At 47.0% G+C, this 22,167-nt stretch overlaps 1 protein-coding gene across 7 annotated transcripts in view; it reads right to left on the bottom strand.

The window, feature by feature from the left end:
* ADCK1 (aarF domain containing kinase 1) overlaps positions 1 to 22,167 on the bottom strand; it is a 120,170-nt gene that overhangs the window by 46,612 nt on the left and 51,391 nt on the right. For all 7 annotated transcript variants that reach the window (XM_090033805.1, XM_090033806.1, XM_090033809.1 and 4 more), the window contains one exon: positions 20,183 to 20,386. In XM_090033805.1, the coding sequence (XP_089889931.1) occupies positions 20,183 to 20,386 (204 nt within the window). The remainder of the gene's footprint in view (positions 1 to 20,182; positions 20,387 to 22,167) is intronic.

Genomic DNA, 22,167 nt, shown 5'->3' with positions numbered 1-22,167 from the left:
AACCCCTCCCTCTGCCACCACCAACCCATACTTACTGTATATAATCTAAGGAAACAGCTGCCGGTGACTAGCTGATGTAGGATAGCATCTTAGCATTTTTATCACCACGCATATTCACAAACTTGAAGCTATCCCTTGCTCCCTCCCCTACCTGTGCTACAGGCAGGCTGTGGACTAACTGCTTTACATTAGGCATCTGTTACTATTTCATCAGGTGTAATTTCCTTATTCTCTTAATCATGTCCAGATCTCTTCTCTGAAAAGAAATATCCTGTTTTCTCTCTTGACATGTGAGGAAACAGGGGTTAACTGTCTCATCCTTTCCCCAGCTCTTTCCATTAGACACAAACTGTTGCTCCTCCCAAAACAGTTAGAAGTCTCATCTGTTCTCTCAAGCTCATATCCACATGTTGGTCCCAATTCCACATCTTGGGTACTATACAGAAGACATCACCATTCAGGGCAACGTTTGCAAGCCAGCTGTGGAGCTTGTCCTTCATATATTCCTCTAAGTCACATATTGAAACCAGGGCTGCCATGAAGACAGGGAGTTTGATTCACTCAGATATGCAAGTACAGACCCTGGAATCAGGCTCCAGATCATGTACAGCCCTCCTACAAGAGGGTCAAAATGGCACTGGATTCTCATAACACACTCATTTAATAGAGGATGTAAAATCACTAGCGCCGCCCCACTAGTGCACAGTCCTAACTAGGATGGAGCATATTCAGGGCTCCCAAAAAAGTCCACATTTTGCACATGCTCTGGGCAGCTTTCACTGGTAGCAGCCACAAGACAAAGCTGTCTCCCTAGAGAAGCCCTTAGGAGAGCAACATGGCAAATACCATGCGTCTCCCACAGGACATGACTCCCTTACCAGGTGGCCCAGGATTTATGCAGTGTTCACCCCCCACTGCCCCCATCTATCAAGATAATGGATTCTTCCTTCATCTGCTTTCATCTCCCATCCTGATTCTCTCCTAGTTTGATACCACTTTACTGCTCTGCATCACGACCGCCATCTGTAGCACTGAGGCGGACCACTGAGGCTTCCACTTAGGATTCCATCAACATTTCCTCATCACAAAGCCATCAACATTAGAGAAGCAACTGGAGGAAAAGAAACACTCTTTACTCCACCCCCTGGAGACTAGTGAAGGCCTTTTCTGACCTTCCCTTCCCAGAGAGAGACAAGTGGAAATGCCCATGCATAGCCACTCCCCATCTCAGTTCACTAATAAGCTAGACCAGAAGCCTCAGTTATTGTCATTCAATATTTTTTAATTTCTACAAAGCAATGCTTTGGGGGAAAGCACCTTTTATTCCATCCCTGTTAACTCCTGCTTAACAGCTGTGCTCAGGCAAGCACACAGCATCTTCATTTATTTCTCTGATTAAAGTCAGATGTTTACGACAGGACAAACCTACCTGCAAAAATTACTAATCCTGGATTGAAAACAACATCCAGAGGCAGCTTGTAGAGAACCAGGCAGTGGGAACACCAATGAGTACATAATATCAAAGCATACCACATCCAGTCCAGTGCAACCCAAGCAGTTGACATGAACTGCTGAAGAGGTAACACTAATCCCAGGTGCACCCAGACAATCCCACCAGAACCTGCCAACATAAAATCTACTTAAGGTCTTATACTGTTGCTCATCACCTTAACACTGGTGAACCTCAAGATACATAACAAGAATGTCTTTCTCTGCTGAAAACTGTCAAGCTTAGAGTTCAACTGTCACACTGCTATTATTTTAAGGAATACAGTATACCCAAGCAAAAGTGACTCAGCAAGTAAACAGCTACGGAAGGAAAGACTGGGCATAGAGTGGGGCCTGACCACCATGAAGCTAGTGGTCCAGCATCTGTCAATGAGTTCCACAGTCTAGATTTCAACCAGGGTGCTGCAGCACCTTGGGGTGCCTTGATCCTTTCAAGAGTGCCATACAATGTTAGTACTGTCAAGTGTGCAACCATGATTCACAAGATGAACCCAGAAACTGCAATTAGGAATCCATGGTGTTAAAACTGTTGTGCCTTTTTGTGGTCTGTGTGTTCTTTGCAATAGAAAAGTTGCTCTATTATTTTTTGTAGTAAAAATTGAGTGAAAATTAAGAGCTGGCATTTCTGAGGGGTACCAGAATCTGACAAGCAGTGCCGTATTGAGAATCACTAATGTAGATGTTCAGGCTAGACTCAGCTCATGAGGATTTCATAGATTTCATAGACATTAGGTCTGGAAGGGAGCTCGGAAGATCATTGAGTCCAGCCCCCACCACAAAGGGCAGGAAGTCAGCTGGGCTCATAGGATCCCAGCAAGATAAGCATCCAATTTGCTCTTGAAGGTGTTCAATGTAGATGCTTGAACCACCTCCGATGGCAGGCTGTTCCACACCTTGGGGGCTCGGACAGTAAAGAAATTCTTCCTTATGTCCAGCCTGAAACGGTCTCGCAGTAGTTTATGACCATTTGACCTTGTCATCCCCCCAAGTGGAGTTTGACAGCATGGCAGCCACCTTGAACTGAACTGCATTTGATGGAAACTGATTTAAAGCACAGGAAACACAGCTAGTAAGTTTCTGGCCACTTACGTTGCTAGGCAGGGAGGCCACTGCGTTATGAGTCAGGTAGACCTTTCATAGACCCTGGAGCTTTGCTTCTACATACCAAGGACTCCCATACTCAAGACTAGATGTTAAGGAAGCCTGGATGACCACACAACCTTCTGAGTATCCCAAACGGAAGTGAGTGTTCTTTGCCTTTCTAGGTATTTGGACACCCAAGGGCAGTACAAGGTTGCAAGACCCTAAGTCAGGGTGGGCAAAATATGGCCCGTGGGCCAGATCTGGCCTCCCAAGATGCTACCCAGCCCCCAACAGGTCTCTCTGCCCTGCCCTGCCCAGCCCAGGCACAGGTACAGGTTGTGGTAGTTGAGGCCGGGCCTGCCATCCCCAGGTATATGGCAGGGAAGGGGTGCTGCAGTGGCAGGACTTGGCTTCCCTGCAGCCCCACAGAGGCAGCTCACTCTGCCCAGCTGCCACTACCAGTCCACCGGTTCACTCGCACACACCACCAGGAGCGCCAGACAGAGCGAGCAGGCCAGCAGGGGTCTCCACAGAGACCAGCCCAGGACCCCCAGAGGCAGGGCACGTATAGCCAGGTGGGGAGCAGCATCCAGGACAAGGATGGGTGGGCAGGCCCAGGGCCACAGGGCAGTGACAGTGCAGGGCCAGGGCAGAGTTGCAATCCACTCCCCATACATCCCTGCCCTCAGAACTGGCATCCATCGCAGGGACATGGGAGAAGTAGACTACAGCTCTGCCCCAGTCCCCAGCCTCACCTGCCCATCCACTCCTAGATGCCACTCTGTGCCTGCCTGTGGCCCCATCCCATCCAAGCATACCCTGTCTGCAGAGGTCCCAAGCTAGTCTCCGTGGAGGTCCCACAGCCCATCTGGCCCTCGGGGGGGGGATGGGTTGGGGCCAGGGCTATATAATATCAATTGCAGCCTCCCCCCCACACCCACCTGCATCAACTCACCAAAACTCCTTAAGTGGCCCTCCAGCCCAAATAATTGCCCACCCCATCCTAAGTTTACACAGTCAGTTTAGCTGTCTGATGGTAGATGCTTTTAAAGGGATTGCTATGGAGAAGAATATTTAATCAGAACATGCCCTTTACCACAATGTAGAAATCTAGCTGAGGGTGGGATACTGAAGCATCTGGAAATTACCTTCAGGGTTAGTATAACCCCTTTGTACTATACAAGGGAACTTTTCAATATGCACCCATCTTGGGAAGGTCAATAAGACCTCTTGAGCAGTTGGGACTGGGAAGAGAAGTGTTGAGGGAACTCTGTGTAAAAGGGGAAAGTCTGGTTGATTATAACAGACTACCCTTTTGAAAAACACTGGCTGATTATTAAGGATATATGAGCTCTGGCTTCTGCCAGTAGAGGGGTAACAAATCTGTCCAGTGTCCCAGGAACTGAAAGAGGCTGAGAGGAAATCTGGATCATTTTTTGTTCAGCCGAAAAGGCATGCATCCTGCTCTGAATGTCTTCCGAGGTAGAGAAATCACAAGTACCTTGGATCCATCCACAGGCTCCAGAGGAGGATTCAATCTGTACTATAATCAGACTCGATATGAGACTTATCAGACACAGTAAAATGGTTGGCAGCTTATTCATTACCAAGAAGCAAACGTTATGCTGTACACATGTGTATATTGTGATTTTTTATGCTTTTTTCTTTGTAAGGTTTTCATTTATTGTTTATTTTCTATTTGTTATTGTAGTAAAAAGATGTATTTGACTTTTTTTATTATTATTCACTGAAGAAAATTTAATGCCAATTATCCCACACTGGGTGCTGCTGGTGTGTGTATGCATATGCGTGTGCACATGTACACGTGTGCACACACAAATGTGCTAGGCAGTGTTTGTTGAGGGGTGTGGATGTGCATGTATGTGTTTGGAGGGTGGGTATGTGCATGTCTTTGTATGTCTTGGGAGTGTGTATGGCTGGGGGTTGGGGGTGAAGTCAGAGAGATTGTACACTTAGATGTTTGTGTAAGGCTTGTGCAATACCAAGGCAAGTCAGGTAATAGCTAATCTGTGAGGTTTCAGAACCAGCCTGTAAACTGGCCTCTCAATTTTTGGATACGCAAGATCTCCCTGTATACGGTCACAAAGTCAAAAATAATCTCCACTCACTCTTTACATGCAAATGGAGAGACCAAGAGGGGAAATGTAGTCATTGGCCCAGATCAAATCAGCTCCTTTTAAAACATGATTTTCTTCCATGCTGATATCCCCAGTGCACGTTCAGATTCAAAGTACCAGCTGGACTCTTTCGTCTCATGTGTCATCCCTGTAGAAAAGATTCACTGCTAGAAATGGGCTGCTTATGTGGAGGATGCCGCATAAGAAAGAAAAGGATTCAACTGATTCATCCATAGCTGTGTGAACAGGTCTGGGAGAAGTGGAGCTTTTGGGTTAATGAAATCAGTGAATGTGTTATGCCTTTTACTGCACCATCACAGAGCAATGGTAAATCTAATCCTGTATCTCATAATTAGGCCGATAGTCCATCAAAATACCTCTCCTGTTTCTAGCCATCCTGGATCAAAGCAATGATCCAATCAGTTCATAGTATCCCTTTTCACAATCTCAGAACAGATCTTTGGTTCAGCTGATGTGTTATCCTATCTGGCGTTGCACTGGATCAGGCCAGATCTGTTGGAGATATTCCTCCAACAGGGGTCACTATCAGACGTTCCTGAGTGCTATCCCCATTCTAGTCCGACTAAAACTAGTATATTGCAAGGAAGGGTAAGTAATTCCCTCCCGACTAGTCAGCAATCCGCTGATGCCCAGAACCATGAAGATGATGAGTAGAATGGATCACAAGTGGTCACTAAAAAGGCTGTTTAAGCCCCAAATGCATTTTAGTCTATGCAATATTCAGACAGATCAAAAACCAAATACACAAAGGAACTGCCTTATGCAGCACAAGAAGGTGAATGTATTTCTGCCCATCGCACACAAATGAAAGGGTCAGTGATTTCCGAAGTCCCTTAGTCCTTTCAACACTGCCCTCTCCAGCAACTATTGGAGTACAGGCTCCAATTTGCTATGGTTTCACCCTCCCACAAATACCTCCTGGTCACCTAATTTATCTTTATCTTAAGCTGTCTTCCACCTGAATTGTACAATGTTCATTAAATCTTCTGCCTTCTTTCTCTCTCTCTCTCTCTTTGAAGAAATATTACCTTGTCTGCATCCCTCTCTAACCACCTGTCAGGATGGATCCGTGTCTGTCAATCTCCAAGATGGATCGGAATCCAGGTCCTTTGAGAATGCGCAACTTCCCCAAACCAAGGATTTTTTTTTTCATATCCTGCATATTTAAAGAACCATGTTTTTCCCCACTTCAAAGTAGTACTGATAGGAATCTCCTTGTTGGAGGGGAGAGAGGAAGTGTCCCTGCTGTGCTACTTCCTTCTGCCCTTCTCCCTTCTCTAATGCAACCTCTATCTACCCAGCATTAGGAGAACCCCATTCTTGGGTTGCTAGGAGGGATCCCTAGGTGTGATCACCCACTGCACACCAAAATCCTCATGTTCTTGAACTTCAGAAAGTTCCTTCCACCTCCTTTTCTCCCAAAGGCTGGGAGTGAAGATATGAACCTGAAGTTTTTAGGAGAGAGAGAAGTCTCCAATGAAATACCCCAATATCTAAAATACAGTAAGGACAACTGAGGGGAGGCACTGCCCTGAGCAGCAACATGGTCAAAAGAAGGGAAAGCCAGGTATCTTTGTTAGCTCTTCCATGTACTCCACAAGGCATGGAAATTAAAGCCACTGAATTGGGAAGGGTTACAGGCCCCAATGAGGCATTTCCAGCTGCAGAGGAGTCCAGCCCAGCAATGCTGTAGAACAATGGTTTTCAACCTTCTTTCATTTCCCTAAAAATTTTGAATGGAGGTGCAGACCCATCTGAATGGTAAGTGTGGGTATTCACATACTTTTGATTGATCATAGTCATCTTTTATGGACCCTTTAGACATATTCTGCAAACCACCAGGAGTCTGCAGGCCACAGGTTGAAAACTGCTGTTGTAGAGGCAGCCCCAGGCTGCCCAGATCCCTGTGACCAACAGACAGAGCAAGAGATAGGAAGTGATCCACACAAACAGAGCCATGGAGACATACAGAAGGGAAGAGACAGACAGGACTTGCGAGAGAGAAACTGGAGAAGATGACACAGAAACATACCCCTCAAGGAAACTTAAAAGAGCCTGAAAACACAGATGGAAGTAACACGTTTTGCCCAATCTGGCCCCTGAAAGCACTATACAGCCATGACCTAATGAGTACACAGCTGCAGTGTGCTGTAAAAGGGCCTGATTCCATGACAATCTAAACCCTCATTTACATAAGTGTTCAGTCCAAAGTAGAGCGCCTTCATTAAATTATCTGCACGTACCAGGAGCAGGGCTGGGCTAATGCAGAATGGGAGGGGGGGAGGGAGCTTGTTTTGGTGGTTGCCCAGCCAGTGCTGGAGGCTGGGGTGGGTGGACTGGAGCTCTCCTGAGGTGGGGGCTCCAGTCCATGTCACCCCACCCCCTCCAGCACAGGCTGGAAAAACCGCAGAATGGTCCTCCCTCCCCTGCCTCACCCACCCATCCCAAGACAGCACTGGGGGCTGGCGGGGGGGGGCAAAGCTAGGGGAAGAGGTTGCAGAGATGCAGCCTCCCTCCCTGGATCAGCTCTAAATTGGATCTCAATTCTCCACCCTCCTGACCCAACAGCTAATATGCATTAGGTTGGGTGGATCAGTCCAACTCATAGTGCTTTCTGTGAAACACTGAGTTAGACCAGGGAGCTGCACTTGTCTGCACCTTGCAATTCTGTAGTGCTATTGAGTGAGTAGCAGCTTGAAGTTCCAGCCCTGCAGGAGCAGCAGTTCAAATATTGGGACTGTCACTACTGGCTTTCAGCAGGCCAGAAAGCAAGCCTTTCTACAGAAGTGATATAAAAACATCTAACAGAATGAGACATGACATTCCCCCTCCCTTCCATCCTTCTCTCTCCTTCGTCCCCATGTCACTGACAGAAAAGCCCCACTTCTGCCTTCCTCCTTGTATCCCTCCACCTGCCCTAATGAGCCAATTCTATCGCACTGCGTGATCTCCCCCTCAGACCCACCCAGACTCCTCTGCAACACAGTGGTCTGGCACTCTGAGGGAGGCAGTCAGACAGAGCCAGGGTAGGAGCTCAGCTGTGAAAGATCAGCTATCAGTTTAAAACTCAAGTAGGGGAAGAGCAGAGAGCTCAAGCTGGGAGAAGGAGCAGTTTGTGAGTAAGAAGCAGAGTGAAAAAAGAGCTTGCCTCTAGGAAGGGCCAGAGCTAAAGGGCCTTCTCCTGCCACCTGGAGAAAGGTTTGCTTTGCTTGGACCAAAAACTTTTGTTGTTTTATGAGGACTTGCTGAGGGGCTCCCAAAAGAGCAAAGCCAGACAGCAAGGCTGCAGGCAACCAAGCTCACTTGTAAACTATTGTTCAGACAGTCTGAAAGACTACTAAGGGGGCAAAGCCCACCTGTATCAACCAGCTCACAAGTCCCTTACTCTCCCCCTCCCACTCTAGTTCATCTCTGACTCTTTCCCCTTGCAACAAAAGGCAATGTTCCCATTAAAAAAAGCTTGATCTCATTTTTTCCCCAGTTTCTTCCCCATCAACTTTTTCCCTTTCACCTCTAAGCTCCCTGAACCCATCTCCAACCTGGTTCTACCCCTGGCACCACCTGCTGAGGCTAGTTTCCTCAGTCTCCAATAACCTCTTCCTGACCAAAGCACAAAACTAGTGCTCAATTTTCATCCTAGGCAACCTAATAATCACCTTCAACACAGTCAACCATGTTCCTGAAATCTTATCCTCATTTGACTTCTGTGACTACCTTTTCTTCTTTCTAACTCTCTAATATCTCTTTTAGTGTGCTTCACAGGATGTTCCTCATGCACTGTCCATTTTCTGTGTAGGGCTCCACAGAGCTCTCTCTTTTATCTGCTCTTTTCCTCTATCTTTTGGAAATATCCTTCACAAACAAATTCAACTGCCACCTCTATGCTGACATGTCACAGCTGCCACACTATTCCAGACTCATCACCTCTCCAAACTAAAAGTCACAGCCTGTCTCCCTGACATTTAATGGATGTCTACTTGTCTGCTCAAGTTCAACCTGACTAGAAAAGAGGTTTCACTCTCCCATCTTCCCACACTCCTCTCAGTCTATCTCCTTTGTGTGGACAACACTATCATGCTACCCATCACACACACCTTTAACCTGGTTTTTGACTCAGACCTCTCACAAGGTCCACCACTAGGCTATGACTAAATCTCACGTTCTTTCTGCAAATCTCTCTAAAACACCCATCTTCCTTATTTATCCACACAGCTAAAGCTGTCACAGATTCTTCACATCTTTTTCCCTGGCCTGGACAGATACAATCTTGTCCCACTCATACACAATCAGACCACTTTTGCAAAGATAATTCCTAGACTGGTGCTTTGACCATGTCACCCCTTTCTTTACCTCTCTCTGCTGGTTCCCCTACTTGTCGCATCAAATCTAGCCTATTTGCCTTCACTTTCAAGACGTTCTGGCCTATCTTTATCCAATTACCAACTCTCATTCACTACTGAGATGATGAGTCATTCCTCCAGTCAACCCATCATCACCCTCTTATTAAATCTGCAAAGCAGCATCACCTTCCTGCTTTCTCCCTACTGCCTCTTTCATTTGGGAGATGCTCTCCATCCACATCCACCAATCAAACATATTATCTTCCAACAAAATTCTCCCCCTACACTGCTGTTTTGACATCACTGGCTTTAATGCTGATCGGTACTATTTCAGTGTCTCCTTACACCCTCCAGTGTGAGTGTATTCATCAATTGTATCGTTTTACATATTAGAAAACTTTTGGGGGCACAGCTATTGTTTTACCAGACCAAGAATACAGTGGTTCTGGTCAGGCACCATTGCCTAGTTGCTACAGTAATATAAAATTAATAGTAGTAATACCACTGCTCTCTCCTCACCCCAGCAAAGGATCCTACTACTGTTCAGTCAGACACAGTGAGCATCAGGGGAATATCCCACAATCCTTTGAGCAAGGTACCATAGTCTTTTGAGAGATCACAGCAAAGGATTCTAGGTCACATCCTGCACAGAGTTAAAGCAGAAACTTTGGAAAGAAGTGACGTGGACAGGAGACTAGCACAACAGTGAGTCTTCTGGGGAAAAGAAGAGCCAGGAGCAAATGTGCATTTAAGGCAGGGGTGGGCAAAGCCCAACCCACAGGCTAAAACACATCTGCAGCAGACTCCACTTCCCAGCTGCCCCTGCCAGCGTCACTGCAGCCAGTTTCCAGGGAGACCTCAGGAGTGGTGGGGCTATGACAGCGGCAGGCCAGGGTTTCCATGGAGACCAGACCCAGCAGTGCTGGCAGGGCACACGGCTGGGCAGAGAGCTGCTCCGGGGCCAGGATCTTGCAGCAGTGACAGCGTGGGACAGAGATGGGACAGAATTACAATCTGCTGCCCCAGCTCCAGACCACGCCATTACCACTGCAAGATCCCAGCCCCAACCCTGGAGCAGCTACCAGCTGTGCATCCTGCTAGCGTGGCTGGGGCTGGTTTCCGTGGAAAACCTGGCCCCACCCTGCCACTACTGGGGTCTCCATGGAAACTGACCACAGCAATACAGGCAGGGGCTGCTAGGAAACGGAATCCAGCCACAGCTGGACCTACCATTTTGCCCATGCCTGATCTAAAGCCATCTCCAACCTGGCTTCCATGGCTCTATCTACACCACACTCCCAGGTCACTCAGGGAAGGGTGTTCTTCAGCATTCTTTACAACCCATGAAAAACCTGCCAAACTTTCCGTGACTGCTCTTGAGATCTCAGTCTCTAGCATGTTTGAGATCAGCATCATTGGAGCATGCCTGGGCTTGGCACATGAGAGCAGGAACAGGTAGGTGGGATTAGGTGGAGTTAGCTTCAGTCAGTAGAGTGAGACTTTGTATGCAACTGCAGAGCTGCCCCAGGAGCTCTGTCAATAGTAAGTTTGAGCAAAAGTATCAGGAGCCCTCTGAGAAAGAACCAGCTGTCAATGCCTGAGGACATACAGGCCATAGGGAACAGACATTACCTGAACCATATCTTAAATCCTACCCCAGCTTCACCTTCTAAGCATCGGCTACTTTGGAAAACATATGAGGGAAGCAGAAGGCCGAGTGTAGACAGTTATATGTGGATCTTGGGATTGGTTGCGGGTGCATGTGATGGTATGGATGACTGTGCAAAGAGTATAGGAAGGAGGGTGCTGGAGCAGTCGGATGCATATAATGGGCAGGAAGAGATGTGTGAAGTGACATTCTATGCATTTGGTTTGCAAACGAGTACAAGTCATGTTATGATTGGTGAGCATAGGTAAGAGGACAATGTGCCTTTGTGGTACATATGGAAAAATGGGGAGTGAATTATATTGTATGGGCATCTTTACAAATGCTCCAGGGTGGAGGAGCACTTTAATTACAGCGCCCAGAGAGTCTCATGTATTCAGCGTCCCACGCTTCAAAATGCAGTGCGGCACTTTAACTAAAGCTTACTTGACAAGCTTTAGTTAAAGTGACCCTGCCGCCATTTTGAAAAACACAGAGACATTGACTGCATGAGACACCAAGGCTGCCAAAGCATGCTACTCGATTAATCAAGCCTGCTCCAATGCACTGTAATTACAACACAGAGCAGGCATCCAGCACAGGCACCCAGGAAGAGAAGTGGTACAGAGAGATATGTACGACTTGCAGGACAGCACCACTGACATCTGGGAGGCAAAGATCCTGACCCTGGAAGAAAGAGAGAAATAGCAAAGATGGCATTAGGGTTAGTAATTCTTAGGACTCTTATAAAAAGGCCCAAATTACAGAAGGGAAAGCATGCAAACTAGTCTCTCCAGCAAGCACTCCTGGTATCGCACTGGAAGTGGGGTCACTACTGATGCAGGGGATGGTGCCTTCTGCTGCACCATTCATACTATCCCCTGCAACTAGAACCACCCAGCATAGAACGTGTGGTCAGCAGTAAGAGGGAAAGCTCCTTTCTGAGCACCCCACCCCACTCCTTGGAGCATTTGCGTTGTCCTGGGTGATCTCAAACCCAAGTACTGTGCTAACCCCCCCGCTTCTTTTCTCCCTCCTCCTCCTCCTCTTCTTCCCCTTTCCTACTTGTATTTCATCCTCTCCTTCTGCAGCTTAGTCAGCTTCTCTCCCCTTCCCCCCTCCCCGTCTTCCATCCATTCTTTCCCCCCTCCTTTCCTCCAAGCCTCACTGTCTTCTTGTTGAGCTGCCAGGGCTCTGGTTCAGTGGCGTAACTCAGCTGATTTACTCCCCTTAAAGCAGTGTCTGTTTGCATGTAAATCACCCTCTGAGCTCAGCCTGTAAAATGGGCTTGTTCACTAAACTCTATGAATAGGAAAGTAGGCACAGCTGGCCTATTCATAATCAACATAAAAAATAGATTAGCACTTTACAGATTAAACATTATCGTCTCAACAGTTAACATAAATCAACTGCACTTACAGGCCCGGCACTGCTCCTGCCATTGCCACGGCTGCTATGAGTAGGGTGACATGCAGAGCTGCCAGGCTGGGGGGACAGTAGGAAACGGATTCTCTCTTTTCTCTGGAATGTGGGTTTCCCCCCCCGCAGGGGTTGCTGCTGAACTCCAATTCAACCAGCAAATCTGAGCTAAAGGGAAGGTGTTATGTGGTTAATTTCTCATCTGTATTTCTAATGCAACCAGCACTGAAGGGGCATTATCTAGTTGCCCTACCTGCCCATGGCTAAAACAGGTGAAAAGGGTTTGTTGGATGGAGCAAGGAAAAGGCCTCCTCAGAGGACTGGGAGAAGGTGATGGAGCCTTCTGTCCCTCCTGAAGGTTGCTAGCAGCCAACTAACTTGGATCAATACTGAACAAAGTCATTACTGTCTCTTGAGTGGTATGAAATGAATTGGTGGGTTCTTAGTCCAATTCTTAGCAAGGCAGAGCTTTGCCTCTCAAAAACCAACACCACAAGTCTCAGCAGAGGGACCAAGGACTGAATGGGTCACAAAGATGGAGCTCCACATGGAAGGTCCAAGACAGTAGGAAACTAAAAAGAGGCAGGGAACTAGGCATGTGCAAGCTGACCCTTTTCTTGAGTTAGATTAGGAATACCAAGTCAACAGAGCTGTTCAACCTAGCACCTCATCAGTGCTATCCCCACACAGGAAATGCAGAGGAAGAACATCTTCTAGCAGAACCAGCACAGACCAGACAGGCTCCCTCCTCTCTCTAATGACCCTTTGGGAACTGCACAACAGCCAATGCATTCAGCCTGAGCCCATCACCAAGCAGGCCATGTCTTCCACAAGTAGATATCAGAAGGTAGATCTCAGAAAAGTAGACCCCCTCACCCCCCCAGGCACAGTCACCGACTGGGCACCCAGAGGTAGCTTGACACAGCAGCTAGTCATATACTGGGGATATGGAGGACAAGACACTGGGCAATTTACAAAAGAAGGAGACTGGGGCAACAATGGATCTAGGATTTAGAAGTGGGGAGGGGGGAGTGCAAATAGGGTAGTGGATACTCATGTACAACAACACACATTTTTCTCCTAACTACCATGCTGTACTGCACTGTACCAAGCCTATGATGGGGCTGCTTCAAGTCTTGAGAGTGCCAAGTTGTCTGACTATGACACCAGTACAGGAGGAATCTAAGGGGGAGGTATACCCACATCATTGCACTGCTCCTGGGTTGAGGCAGCAAAATCATTACCTACAGTAGCCTTATCAGCTCCTCTGTTCTTAAGCAGGCCCTGGGAATTGTAATTGCTCAAGGCCCCCTTTAGCCCAGTCTGATAAATGGGAACAACATTCAATAGACCTGAGCCAGTAATTCATATTCAATAATACATCCAAAAGATTTAGCTTCTCACAAATGTCACTTCCCCAAATCAATTTATTATCCAAAATGAATCCATTTATATTTTTTCTAATTATCTGAAACACAGAGCACTTAATACCGAGCAGCCATGTGCAAGAATCTACTATTTGAGTTCAGCTGGCTAGCTGTGAATGGCAAGATGAAACATGTGGCATCAGTTCAGTACTTTGATTGGAGGAGCACACAAGCACCACTGGTAAGCACAGCTTGGGTGGAGTGATGGTTCCACTCACTGCAAGAGCTCATCTGTAGACTGTATGACACTGAAGTATGCATCTTATGAAAATGTATCCTGTAAAACTAAACCACTGCATGGGGCACAAACCAGGAATGCAACATCCAGTGCGTTTAAAGATAAGGCCTGGGAGACGTGCATGTATCAGGGAGATATATACATGCTAGAAGTGGGGCCCAAGATCCCTTTATTTCATCATAACCATATACATGCATAACTATAAACACATGCACTCCTCAGTTGGCTCCATGGATATAGCTGGAAGAGCTAGGTAGGACTGGGGATCCTGAAGAGAAGCAGGTGTCCCTATGTGGTAGGAGACAAATCCATGGGGGATGCTGGGATATCTGAGTATACAAGCAGGAGGCAGGATGCTTGAGTTCAGACAGTCTCTTGGGTATCTTCCAAAATATGTCAGCATCCTGTTCAAAAACAGAACTAAAGCCCCTGGCATGGTGTTGCTGTCCTTGCCCCAGGCCAATCCACAAACCCAGTCTGAAAACAGGTACCAAGATCCCCGAGCTGGTGAAACACATGCTCATGAGTTTGATAAGCTGAGAGAGTCCTGGTGCAAGAATGCCACGTAAGGACATCTGGAAGCTGCCTTTTGTAGGTGAGGCTGATAACACGGGGGAGGCATACCCATGACATGGATTCCCAAGGGCCTTTTCTCTGATACACATTTGGCTCCAAATTCCAGCACAAGTCATCTAAACAGTGCCCAGCATATCCTGCCAGAGTCCCCAAGGGACATGTATACCATAAGCATAGTACATCAATAAAGACACAGCACTGTAATGATGATGCACGATAATCCATGAGTCAACAAACCCCTGAACAAACACAAGGTGACAAAATCTCTTTAGGGAACCTGCCCTCCATACCTGAGACCACAACAGGACAGTCTGACAAAGCCCATTGAGTATATTAAACTCTGTAACACAGGCGATTGACAGAATGACAAATTAGAGAAGAAGCAGCCAAGGCAGAATTACTTTCTACAGTTTATTCCCCAAGATTTTTTTCCGATATAATTCTAAAACCCAAGAGATGAGGTTTTCGTACTTGCCACTGGGAGACAAGGACAACTTCAGAAAATCTACTGGCCACGCAGTCAGCTACCAGCATCCCAACTGTCAAACCACTGACAGGCAAGTGAAGAGAACCAAAGTAGAATATCTAGGCTACCAGAGCCATCCTTAACTTGGGTGAGAGGAATGGAGTCTCCCATGGTAAATGACACCAGGCACACTCAGCAAGACCTTCCTACAACAGCTGAAAGTCACCAAAATGAGTCCTTCTCAAGCCCATGAAACTAGCACATGCAATTAGGGAGTGCTCATGTTCCATGTCTAACCAATTAAAATAAGGGCTGCAAAACTGCCATCAGCAGTGTTACCTAGGATCTCGGGTAGCGTGCTAGAGAGAATGTCAATCATCCTGAATGCTACCAAGCAAACAGAGGGGACACCAGTGGGTAAACTGATGGGTGCGGCAAGAGCCACAGGAAGTCCCCACAGGTTATGCTGCTTTCCCCATATTCACAGCACCACACCACAGAACATGCACCGTGCTTCCAAGGTACTGAATAGTTCAGTTGCCATCAGTCCCAAGAAGGCCTAACTACTGCTGGGGGTGGCTTCTTTGAGGCTTGTCATCAGCAGGTGCATCTGCTCTGAGATGCAAAGAAGTGAGCCAGCTAGAGCAGAGAAGCAACAGCAGCACTAGTATAAGCAGCCGCCACCGCCTCTCAATTGAATAATGCAGGCCCATTTGTTCTGGGTGACATTAATGTTTCTCGCCATCCATCTCAGACTCTTTAAATTACCTTTTTATGGCCAAAATCTTTTTCATAATTGATAAAAATCTCCTTTTTATACCCTGCATTATTGAAAAAAATGTAAAGGTTTTTTATTCCTCATTATCGTTTTAATATAAATGCGTTTTTTTATTGACAGCTGCTTGGAAGGCTTGAGAGCCCAGAGGGAGACTAGTGCAAGGGGTGGAGGAATGGTCACATCCTCCCCTCCCATTTTCCAGGGTTACCCTTATGATTTGAGGGGTTAAATGATCAGGGTAACAACCCTAAGAGCCTATTCTTAAGAAAGGTGAGAGATAAAGTCAGACTCACCTGAAAGTATTTGCAAACGGAATACAGTCCTGTCAGCCTTCTCTCTTTCCAGTGCCCACAAACAATGTGCCTGGAAGTGGGGAAGTGAAGGTGTCCAGCTTCTGTGTTCCCCCCACCCCTGCATCTGCCCACCCTAAGGGTCACCCAGTTAAAGTGATGTTGTTGGGGATCTAACAAGGCATACAAGTACTGAAGCAGAACTGAAAAAAAAGAGCATGGAATGGGCTTGGAGATAACTGCTACAGGAAATGCAACAGGATCATGCAAAACATGTAACAACATGCTCCCTCCCTGCAAGCATTGTGTCAGGGATTATGTACCTCCCTGGTCACATGAGAGTTACACAGCGCTAGAGACACAGAACAGACAACTCTGCAGGAGATGGGGCAAATGCCGGGAGCGGTTGGAATGAAGCTCTTAGGGATGCAAGTCTGCCCTTGCAGGCCAACTGTCTGCCTGCCATCAAGTTAGTCTCTCAGGGGAGGAGCGTTTTCCTTCAAAGCACAACAAATACCAAGCAGTAAGAGTGTGGCCCTTCTACCCTGTCCCCCAAGTGCTTCCAGCTCTCTTTTATATAACTAATCCTAATCCAGTAGGCCAGGGTTCATCTGCCATCTACTGGTCAATGGGAGCAAAACTCCTGGATCAGTGATGCGGGAGAGTGCTGTGTACATAAAAGGAACTCCCCCTGCGTATGATGCGGGGCTGGGGCAGGTTCCAAAAAGCCTGTTGCTTGGTCTACTATTTGATCTGTTCAGTGGCTTTATTCAGACAGCAGGTTTAACCTCCCCTGAGCTCACACACAAGTTTTATTAGAGCCCCGAGGACAAACTTGGAGAACAGAAACTAGCAGACTGGACTTGTGTCACTAGGGACCTGAGAAAAAATTCTAGCGTGATCAGGAAGATCCAGAAAGACCTACAGATTCTCCCAGTGAAAACCAGACAACAAGATCTAACTTGAGGAAGCTGTGAGAAGAAATCACATTTGAGAAGGATGCCCCTCACTAAGAGAAAGAGCTATGTGCACTAATAAAGGTGATCTGAGAGGACAAAAACAGAGGACATCAGTGAGCTGGAGAGAAGCCCAGACATGTGCCTCATGAAAGATGGAGGTTAACAGGTCTGGAAAGGGTAGTAGACCTTTCTGCTGCAGAACTTAAGATTCAAATTCTACCACTGGCCCAAGGTGGGAGTACCTACAGCAGCAGGATTTCCTATAACCCTGCACAATAAAGTGGTAACCACTGTATACCACACAAAGGCTTTTACTCTTTGTTGAAAGATCAGTAGCATTAGCCCCATTGTTTCTGCAACATTTCTCCAAAAACATGCTATATTTCTTTTTCTTCATATACACAAAGCATTAGTAAAATACTGTATTTTCTCACATACAACACGTTTGTTTTTCTACCAAAAAAAACAGCTGCTGTAAACTGGAGTGCATTATATGCAAGAAATATGGTAAGAGCATCTCTCTGCAACAAAGGTAAAGTCTGCACATGATCTACAGTGATCAATAAGCTCAGCTCCCTAGCTAGCTGCTGCTACTCAGTTACTACAAAGAAAGACCTTTCTTCATTCTGCCTTTCAATAACAGAGCATGTATCTTATTCCAGGGTGCATTTTACACAAGAATATATGGTATTCTCAGTGGAGGTCCCAGCAAGGTCCCCAGTAGTGCCATTTCCTCTCTGTCCCAAGACACGATGCTACACAGCATATGCAACCCAATAGAGCTAGCTTTCTGCTACTACTCCCTAATAATTTAAAGCAGGACCAAAAGGGAATTGGCAAATTCAAGGAGGACAGGTCCATCAGTGAGTATTAAAACACAATAACTGGAGATGCAACCTCCAAATTAGGACTCCCAGGGTCTCTGAATGCTGGAAGCTATGTGGGGGGGCATTTATTTCTTGCCCCATATATTAAGCTCATGAAGGAGCCTGATCTTACCCCCACTAAAGCCAACAGACATTCAGCCACTAACTTATACAGCAGTACAACTGGGCTCCAGGTCCATTATAGTTATTACTTCAGTTCAGTTTGTGTTTCTAGATGGTTTCAGTTGCTGGTTCCCAGGCAGAATGCTGTTGGGTCAAGAAACTCATGCATACCATTTCTGCAAAGCTTAGAAGAATGCCAGTGAGAAACATGCTTGAGAGCAGTGATAAATGCCCTCAGGGTGGCTTCAAAGCCTCATTTCCAGCTTTGCTGCATGTGGAGTCGGTGGGTGCAAATTTGCAGCAGCAAATCTCAAGAGTGCTGCAGGGCAGTACAGATGTGCCTTGGGCTCCTGACCTCACCAGCAACATTACTGTATTCGGTTTCCACTTCCCAACTTCCCTAATAATCCCCTACCCAAATCCCAGTTCTCAAATGGGAATTTTATTGGAAAATACAATGGACATATTCCTTAACCAGGATTTGGATCACTTCTAATGTGATTCCCTAGTATCCTACAGGCTCCAGCAAGGAGGACTTTGGCACATGAGGTGTTCAAACCCCTTTGCGTTTTTACCTACCTTGACTCAATCCCTTATAACTACTGGCCCTAAGCAACTGCCTTTGGCCTCATAACAGTCCAGTCCCACCAGCTTGCTTCTTTTTATTCATTTCTCTTTCCCCTCTCTGTCTTCTCACTTTCATTGTTGCTTTCTTTTGCTCATTAGCATTCCCTCTCATTCCATCTCTCGCTCACTGTCTCTTTAAAATTAAATACCAACCCAGCACTGCCCATGCGGGTGAAGTGAATGCTAAGAGGAAAGGTTGCTACCAAGAGGGTGATCCAAGCTGTCTTGCTGGGAATCAATGAGGCATTGAAGGCTCGGCCAGCTCCTGAAATGCTGAGAGAAACCACGGCGGAGCTGTGGCAGCTGAAAATGCATTTGAGAATAAAGGAACGGGCCTATCGCTGAGCACCCTGGTCAGCTGCAGAGAGGAGCCATGCTAGCTGAACTAGAGATAGCTGCTTTCATATTTTAATACAGTCAGTCCCAGTGTGGCTTTCATCTTCATCCAGGATGGGAGAAGCTGGCTGGAGCACCGCATGAGGCAGAAGCTGCAGAATGGGTCCTGTAGGGAACAGGTATATTGGTCTGCTCCATACTCCAGCTATCTGCTACACTGTGAATCCAGCTGGTACCAACCTAGCTACAAAGCTGAGGGGTTGTTGGTCATAATTACAGGTAGTGCCGAGGCAGGTCAAAAAAGTTAACCTTAATTCTTTGCCACTAAAAGGCATACAGTTGCTTATAACTAATCCACATAGCCAGGCATGATCCAATACATCCCCCCTTAACCCATGGTTGTAAACTGATGTACCCTGGCATGCATGTGCATGTGTCCATGCATGCACATGCGCACACACACACACACACACACACACACCACTCCAATGCCCAGCAACACCCCAACCCTTTTTCCACTCCCCATAGCCTCTACCCTTCCCTTTCCACAAGGCAGCCCCACTCCCCCCGCACTGCTATTCCCACTGTTTTGCACCACACAGACATGCACAGTTGATGCCTTCCTCCCTGAGGCTCCTCACCCTGCAACAAAGGAAGCTGTCGTCAGAAAGGATTAGATGAAAAACAGCAGGATGCCATATTGGTTTCTTCACTCTCGACTCCTAAGGGTTAATGGTGACAGGGCCTCCTTTGCTACCCTGTTATCTTGTGTGAGCACCAAAAGTGATTGATGTTGTTATTAAAGTGATTTATTTTTTTTTCCATTTGGGGTTAATTAGGGGCTTGTGAAAGTAAAGGGCTGTCAGTGCCAGCTAGAATTGGTCTGAAGCAGCCAGGGGCAGTGCAATCTACACATGCACAACTCTGCCACTGTGCCATGCTCTGTAACTGCAGCATCCCCTGCACTCAACTCCTGGAGATGCCCACAGCTCTGCTTACAGCCCTCAGTCCTCACCTTCAGTACCTCTGTTATTCTTGTCATGGGCTCTTCACATAGAGCTTTGCTAAGGTTCCCATCCCACAATTCTGCTACTGCCTCCTCTTTTTTTTTAAAAGCTTCACCAACCATGTGCACAGACGTATGGGAAAGCTGTGAGAGCTCTACCACATTTCCCCCAAGGATAGGCTAAGAGGACTCCCGCTACCATCTCGTTCAATGTTTGGCTTCCAATGTACATGTGCCCTCCTATGGCTGCAGATTATCACACGTGGTTATCCAGAGGCACCACACCCTGCAGCTGACTGCCTGGTGGGGTATACAAGGGACAATGTCTTTCCTACCTCTTTGCCCAGATCCTCTTGTATCACTCGTTTGATTTCTTGCATGCTGCTCTGTGGGGCCTGGCTATGCAGCACCTTGAGGGTGTGGGTGTATTCTTCAGGCAGAAGGTAGTCTAGTGCTCCTAGGTGCTGTCCCACCTTGATGAAAGTGCCTCTGTTGGCACAGCACAGGTCCCGGAGGCGTTCTGCAGAGCGAAGGTGCACCTACAGAGAAACCAGGACATCAACTGAGCTTTCTCAAACCTTTTGCTTCTCATCATCCCACCACCCTTAGAATTCTTAATCCCCCACTCTTATTCTTCTAAACTGAATTAATTTGCTTATTTGGCTCTGTATCTGCACCATCTATCATGTCACATGAACTCTAGGAGTGCATTTTGTTGATTCAGAGAGCTGAGGGGAACCAACGAGGAACACTCCAGCATATAAAAGCTACAAGCTCCTGTTTAAAATGTATGTGAAGCCATATCTCAGTGAGAAAGCAGCAGATCAAAGACAGACAAAAAGTGAAGAGGTCACCTAGAGGATGTCCCAACACAGATGCCTCCCGGAAAATGTGGAAAGACTTCCTATTTAAAGACATGTTCAGAAAACAACTGATGTCAATTTAGCCCTAGTCAATGGTACTAGATAGGCAGCCCACTCAGAGACTGGATCCTACTTATCAGCAAAATAGCTACAATCTGGACTACAGCACTACCAGGATTATTACACATACTCTTCTACCAGCCCCTTTCTCCCTGTCCCAGTTCCAGGGGTGAGGCTGGGGATCAGTTTCCACGTTCCATCAGTTCTTAGCCTCTGCTCAGTCAGCCAACAGAAAGCATCCCCATGACAGCTATCATACAAGTTTCAGTGATGCGGACACCAGGAACTGATACATGCAGTACCCCCACTCTAACTCATTGCACTTCACAGAAAACTCCATGAGTTACAGTGACCCCCCCAGACCCAACAGGCATTCGCTGTTGGGTTGGGAGGGTGCAGGGGAAAGAAATCAGGCTTTGCTCTGGATCCAGTCCAATGGAGGAGTTGCCTGCCTGCAGCTTCTCTCCACACCACCCCCCCAGCTCTCCCACGTCCCCACCCACAGCTCCAGGGCTGTCTTCAAAAAAGGAGGAGGGATGGGGAGGAGGAGAGAGCTGCAAGCTGGGGTTTGCCCAACTGAGCTGGAGAGGGAGGGGGCTGGGAGGGAGGCCACAAGGCAAGAGAGCTCCAATCCACCTTCTAGCTCAGGCTGGGCAAACACCAACCCACAGCTCCCTCTCCTCCTCACTCTCTTCCTACAGGCAGCACCAGGGGTGAAGCTGGGCTGCATTAGCCCAGTCCCAATCATGCACAGAGTATGCAGAAGTTACCTGAGGCACTCAACTTCAGAGCGCCTTCATCTGATCATTAGATGAGGGTTAAAATTTGTCACATGATCAGCCACTTTTAAAGCTCTCTGCAGCCGTACGTGTGACACGGCTTGTCTGTAGAGCACTTTCAGGGAGCCAATCACACAACAAACGTTACTTTTGTCAGCACCCCAAGAGACCAACCACTGCAGATAATCACTGTTCAGGTCTGTATGTCAGCTGACAGCACTGGCTCTCTCTCAAGAAAGTCCTAAGCACCAAACCCTCTAATGACAATGATATATTCTGTTTACATTACTAGTAGGAAACATCCCCATCAGGGACACAGATTTAGTCAGTAGTCTACTAATGGATTTCAATTGAATTTATCCTGCTAAATTAATAAAATGCAAGCAAATATACAAAAACACATTCCCGTCCCCTTCTACGCCTGGCTGCTGTCTGCACAGCAGTGGCCAATACCTCATGGTATTGGGTGTCAGAGTTCAGCAAAGTCCAAATCCTTGCTGCAGTTCTGGCATGAATTCCCTCTCTCAGGGACACGGCTAAAGACACCAAATCCTCACAGTTAACAGCTGCTTGCTCAGGTATTCAGAAACACTGGCTCAGAGAAATTATCCAGAACCC

The sequence above is a fragment of the Crocodylus siamensis genome, chromosome 2 (assembly GCF_052110815.1).
Source record: "Crocodylus siamensis isolate JL-2025a chromosome 2, ASM5211081v1, whole genome shotgun sequence".
Classification (NCBI taxonomy): Eukaryota; Metazoa; Chordata; order Crocodylia; family Crocodylidae; genus Crocodylus; species Crocodylus siamensis.
Note: the sequence above shows the minus strand (reverse complement) of the source record. Positions and strands in the feature narration are given on the sequence as shown.